Source organism: Somniosus microcephalus, chromosome 4 (genome assembly GCF_052327205.1).
Source record: "Somniosus microcephalus isolate GS21.2 chromosome 4, FLI_Smic_1.0, whole genome shotgun sequence".
Classification (NCBI taxonomy): Eukaryota; Metazoa; Chordata; class Chondrichthyes; order Squaliformes; family Somniosidae; genus Somniosus; species Somniosus microcephalus.
The window spans coordinates 314622056-314628563 of record NC_140990.1 but is presented as its reverse complement, the minus strand read 5'-3'; the positions used below and the strand labels follow the sequence as shown (position 1 = coordinate 314628563).

The 6508-nt window shown below is 57.4% G+C and overlaps 1 protein-coding gene across 1 annotated transcript in view; it reads left to right on the top strand.

The window, feature by feature from the left end:
- stk11ip (serine/threonine kinase 11 interacting protein) overlaps positions 1-6508 on the top strand; it is a 141062-nt gene that overhangs the window by 63952 nt on the left and 70602 nt on the right. Inside the window, exon 16 of the mRNA XM_085984238.1 lies at positions 2564-2742. Coding sequence (XP_085840364.1) covers positions 2564-2742 — 179 coding nt within the window. The remainder of the gene's footprint in view (positions 1-2563; positions 2743-6508) is intronic.

The window sequence follows — 6508 nt, the reverse complement described above, 5'->3', positions numbered from 1 at the left end:
CATTCTGTAGGTGTCAATCGATTTGACATTTGTTGGGTATATACAATATTACTTTTAAACAATATTAATTTTAAACAGTCTTTCTACTTCATTTGGTACGTTCAATATTAATTTTAAACAGTCTTACTTTTAAACAGTCCTCAGGTTGTGACATGTTGTTACATATTTAGCCCCTTCTCTCTCTCTCTCTCCTTCTCTCTCTCTCTCCTTCTCTCTCTCTCTCCTCTCTCTCCTTCTCTCTCTCTCTCTCTCTCCTTCTCTCTCTCCCTCCTCTCTGCCTGCGGAACGGGAATGGAGATTGCACAGTTGCAGTACTGTGTACTGCCACCAGGTGGGGGTAGCACACTGCCTGCTAATGCTATTAGAAACGACTGGTCACTTATCATATCTCAGTGCTTCATAAGTGAAGAGCAATCAGTGTTTCATAGCTCAACGGGACAGCCAATTTGCACACAGCAAAATCCCCAAAACAGCAATGATCAGTTAAATCTGTGTTTGGTGGTGTTGGTTACGGGAGGAGTTTTGGGCAGGATACCAGAACTCCCGTTCTACCTGGACCCCTCCCTCTCTCGATCTTTTCATTGCGAATTGCCGGGGTGACATTGGCTATCTCTGCTCCCCTCACTCACTCCAACCTACCTCCCTCTGAACTTGCAGCACTCCATTCTCTCCGATCCAACCCTAACATTGTCATTAAACCTGCTGACAAGGGTGGTGCAGTTGTTGTTTGGCGAACTGACCTCTACCTAGCGGAAGCTGAACGCCAACTCTCCGACACCACCTCCTACCTCCACCTGGACCATGACCCCACTACCGAACATCAAGCCACTGTTTTCAAGACTGTCACTGACCTCATCTCTGGAGATCTTCCCCCCCCGCGGCCACCAACCTCATAGTTCCCCAACCCCGCACAGCCCGCTTCTACCTCCTTCCCAAGATCCGCAAACAGGACTGCCCTGGTAGACCCATCATTTCAGCCTGTTCTTGCCCCACGGAACTTATCTCTTCCTATCTCGACTCTTTTTTCTCCCCTTACCCAGTCTCTTCCCACCTACATTCGCGACTCTTCCGACCCCCTCCGCCACTTTAACAGTTTCCAGTTTCCTGGCCCCAACCGTCTCCTTTTCACCATGGACGTACAATCCCTCTACACCTCCATCCCCCACCAGGACAGCCTGAGGGCGCTCCGCTTCTTCCTTGAACAGAGGCCCGACCAGTCCCCATCCACCACCACCCTCCTCCGCCTGGCTGAACTTGTTCTCACATTGAACAACTTCTCCTTTGACTCCACTCACTTCCTCCAAATTAAAGGTGTTGCTATGGGAACCCACATGGGCCCTCGCTATGCCTGCCTGTTCGTGGGATATGTGGATCACTCTGTTCCAGTCCTGCTCGGGTCCCCTCCCTCACCTCTTTTTCCGGTACATTGATGACTGTATTGGTGCCGTTTCCTGCTCTCGCCCCGAACTAGACAATTTCATTCACTTTGCCTCCAATTTCCACCCTTCCCTCACCTTCACATGGTCCATCTCTGACTCTTCCCTTCCCTTCCTCGACTTCTCTGTCTCCATTTCTGGGGATAGGCTATCGACAAACATCCACTGACTCCCACAGCTACCTGGACTACACTTTCTCCCACCCAGCTCCCTGTAAGGACTCTATTCCATTCTCCCAGTTTCTCCGTCTTCGCCGTGTCTGTTCTGACGATGCCACCTTCCATACTAGTGCTTCCGACATGTCTTCCTTTTCCCTCAACCAAGGCTTCCCCTCCACCGTGGTTGACACGGCCCTCGACCGTGTCTATTCTATCTCCCACACTTCTGCTCTCACCCCTTCCCCTCCCTTTCAGAACCACGATAGGGTTCCCCTTGTCTTCACCTTTCACCCCACCAGCCTCCACATTCAACGGATCATCCTCTGCCATTTCCGCCACCTCCAGCGTGATCCCACCACCAAACACATCTTCCACTTTCCCACCCCCCTGCCCTTCAGCATTCTGAAGGGACCACTCCCTACACAACACCCTGGTTCACTCCCAACAGCCCCTCCCCTCCCCACGTCACCTTCTCGTGCAAGCGCAGGAGATGCAACACCTGCCCTTTTACCTCCTCCCTTCCCACTGTCCAGGGCTCCAAACGCTCCTTCCAGGGGAAACAGCGATTTACTTGTACTTGCAATTTAGTATACTGTGTTCATTCTGGAACTCTGGAATTCCCTTCCTAAACCACTCCGCCTCTCTCTCCTCCTTTAAGTCGCTTCTTAAAACCTACCGCTTTGACCAAGCTTTTGGTCACCTGTCCTAATATCTCCTTATGTTGTTCAGTGTCAAACCTTGTTTGGTAACGCTCCAGTGAAGCCTCTTGGGATGTTTTACTACGTTAAGGGTGCTATATAAACACGTTGTTGTTGTTGTAAACAGTCTGTCTTTGTAAATGTGTTGATCGCTTTATAATATGGCGGAGAGATGCACTCTTCCCGCTGACAGTGCTGCAGCAACTCGATCAAACCTGACTGACCCTCCATGACCTGATCTGTGTGGTGTTGGTTTTTTTCCCCCCTGCAGTCGAGGAACCCGTGAAGGCCTCTCCCGCTTGCCCCAAGTGCGCGAGCGACCTCGTCATCATGCTGCCGACAAAGATGGAGACGCGCACCAGCACGCCCGTCCACCCTGCGGACGAGACCCTCAAAGCGGACATCTTGAAGATCGCCTTCGCGGATGGCGACCCCGCTGGGAGCTTGAAGGTGAGTCGCACTGAATTCCACCGTCGCGACTCGGAGTTGGGGGGAGGGGGGGGAGGGGGGGGAGGAGGATTGGAGGACTGCGAGTTATCCTGCTGTGCGCAGATAGGCCGGGTTCAGATTCGCCAGAATGTTACCCTGGCTCCAAGGGTTAGATTATGTGCGGAGTTTGCATAAACTAGACGTGTATTCACTGGAATAAAGAAGGTCAAGGGGTGATCAGATTGAGGTTTTTAGGAGTTTGAAATGAATTGATAGGGTAGATAGAACCTTTTTCCACTGGTTGTGGGGGGGGGGGGGGGGGGGTGGGTGCATGTCTAGGACAAGGGGACATAACCTTAAAATCAGAGCAAGGCCATTCAGGAGAGAAGGGGGTGGTATGTGGGGCTGGAGGAGATTGGAGATAGGGAGGCGAGGCCATGGAGGGATTTGAAAACAAAGTTGAGAATTTCAAGATTGCGGCGTTGCCAATGTAGGTCAGCGAGCACAGAGGGTGATGGGTGAACGGGACTTGGCTGCCTGTGTCGTAACTCGCACCGAGGGTGATGGGTGAACGGGACTGGGTGTGAGTTAGGACACGGGTCAGTGAGCACCGAGGGTGATGGGTGAACGGGACAGGTGCTGCCTGTGTCGTAACTCGCACCGAGGGTGATGGGTGAACGGGACGTGGCTGCCTGTGTCGTAACTCGCACCGAGGGTGATGGGTGAACGGGACTGGGTGTGAGTTAGGACACGGGTCAGTGAGCACCGAGGGTGATGGGTGAACGGGACAGGTGCTGCCTGTGTCGTAACTCGCACCGAGGGTGACGGGTGAACGGGACGTGGCTGCCTGTGTCGTAACTCGCACCGAGGGTGATGGGTGAACGGGACGTGGCTGCCTGTGTCGTAACTCGCACCGAGGGTGATGGGTGAACGGGACGTGGTGTGAGTTAGGACACGGGGCAGTGAGCACCGAGGGTGATGGGTGAACGGGACTTGGCAGCATGTGTCGTAACTCGCACCGAGGGTGATGGGTGAACGGGACTGGGTGCGAGTTAGGACACGGGGCAGTGAGCACCGAGGGTGATGGGTGAACGGGACGTGGTGCCTGTGTCGTAACTCGCACCGAGGGTGATGGGTGAACGGGACTGGGTGTGAGTTAGGACACGGGGCAGCGAGCACCGAGGGTGATGGGTGAACGGGACTTGGTGTGAGTTAGGACACGGGGCAGTGAGCACCAAGGGTGATGGGGGGAAAGGGACGTGGTTTATTCAGTGAGCACCGAGGGTGATGGGTGAACGGGACTTGGCTGCCTGTGTCGTAACTCGCACCGAGGGTGATGGGTGAACGGGACTGGGTGTGAGTTAGGACACGGGGCAGTGAGCGCCGAGGGTGATGGCTAAACGGGACGTGGTGCCTGTGTCGTAACTCGCACCGAGGGTGATGGGTGAACGGGACTGGGTGTGAGTTAGGACACGGGGCAGCGAGCACCGAGGGTGATGGGTGAACAGGACGCGGTAGGTCAGCGAGCACCGAGGGTGATGGGTGAACGGGACTGGGTGCGAGTTAGGACACGGGGCAGTGAGCACAGAGGGTGATGGGTGAACGGGACTCGGTGCGAGTTAGGACACGGGGCAGCGAGCACCGAGGGTGATGGGTGAACGGGACTGGGTGCCAGTTAGGACACGGGGCAGTGAGCACCGAGGGTGATGGGTGAACGGGACTGGGTGCGAGTTAGGACACGGGGCAGTGAGCACAGGGGTGATGGGTGAACGGGACGTGGTGCGAGTTAGGACACGGGGCAGTGAGCACCGAGGGTGATGGGTGAGCGGGACTGGGTGCGAGTTAGGACACGGGGCAGTGAGCACCGAGGGTGATGGGTGAGCGGGACTGGGTGCGAGTTAGGACACGGGACAGCGAGCACCGAGGGTGATGGGTGAACGGGACGCGGTAGGTCAGCGAGCACCGAGGGTGATGGGTGAACGGGACTGGGTGCGAGTTAGGACACGGGGCAGCGAGCACCGAGGGTGATGGGTGACCTGGACTGGGTGCGAGTTAGGACACGGGGCAGCGAGCACCGAGGGTGATGGGTGGACGGGACTGGGTGTGAGTTAGGACGCGGGGCAGTGAGCACAGGGGTGATGGGTGAACGGGACGGGGTGTGAGTTAGGACACGGGGCAGTGAGCACAGGGGTGATGGGTGAACGGGACTGGGTGTGAGTTAGGACACGGGGCAGTGAGCACCGAGGGTGATGGGTGAACGGGACGCGGTGCCTGTGTCGTAACTCGCACCGAGGGTGATGGGTGAACGGGACTTGGCTGCCTGTGACGTAACTCGCACCGAGGGTGATGGGTGAACGGGACTTGGCTGCCTGTGTCGTAACTCGCACCAAGGGTGATGGGTGAGCGGGACTGGGTGCGATTTAGGACACGGGGCAGTGAGCACCAAGGGTGATGGGTGAGTGGGACTGGGTGCGAGTTAGGACACGGGACAGCGAGCACCGAGGGTGATGGGTGAACGGGACGCGGTAGGTCAGCGAGCACCGAGGGTGATGGGTGAACGGGACTCAGTGCGAGTTAGGACACGGGGCAGTGAGCACAGAGGGTGATGGGTGAACGGGACTGGGTGTGAGTTAGGACACGGGGCAGTGAGCACAGGGGTGATGGGTGAACGGGACTCGGTGCGAGTTAGGACACGGGGCAGTGAGCACCGAGGGTGATGGGTGAACGGGACTGGGTGTGAGTTAGGACACGGGGCAGCGAGCACCGAGGGTGATGGGTGAACGGGACTGGGTGCCAGTTAGGACATGGGGCAGTGAGCACAGGGGTGATGGGTGAGCAGGACTCGGTGCGAGTTAGGACACGGGGCAGTGAGCACAGGGGGTGATGGGTGAACGGGACGTGTGCGAGTTAGGACACGGGGCAGTGAGCACAGGGGTGATGGGTGAACGGGACTGGGTGTGAGTTAGGACACGGGGCAGCGAGCACAGGGGTGATGGGTGAGCGGGACTGGGTGCGAGTTAGGACACGGGACCGTGAGCACCGAGGGTGATGGGTGAACGGGACGCGGTTGGTCAGCGAGCACCGAGGGTGATGGGTGAACGGGACTGGGTGCGAGTTAGGACACGGGGCAGCGAGCACAGAGGGTGATGGGTGAACGGGACTCGGTGCAAGTTAGGACACGGGGCAGTGAGCACAGAGGGTGATGGGTGAACGGGACTGGGTGCGAGTTAGGACACGGGGCAGCGAGCACCGAGGGTGATGGGTGAACGGGACTGGGTGAGAGTTAGGACACGGGGCAGCGAGCACCGAGGGTGATGGGTGAACGGGACTGGGTGTGAGTTAGGACACGGGGCAGCGAGCACCGAGGGTGATGGGTGAACGGGACTGGGTGTGAGTTAAGACACGGGGCAGCGAGCACCGAGGGTGATGGGTGAACGGGACTCGGTGCGAGTTCGGACACGGGGTAGCGAGCACCGAGGGTGATGGATGAACGGGACTCGGTGCAAGTTAGGACACGGGCAGTGAGCACAGGGGGTGATGGGTGAACGGGACTGGGTGAGAGTTAGGACACGGGGCAGTGAGCACAGAGGGTGATGGGTGAACGGGACTGGGTGCGAGTTAGGACACTGGGCAGCGAGCACCGAGGGTGATGGGTGAACGGGACTTGGTGCGAGTTAGGACACGGGGCAGTGAGCACAGGGGTGATGGGTGAACGGGACTTGGTGTGAGTTAGGACACGGGGCAGTGAGCACAGGGGTGATGGGTGAGTGGGACTTGGTGCGAGTTA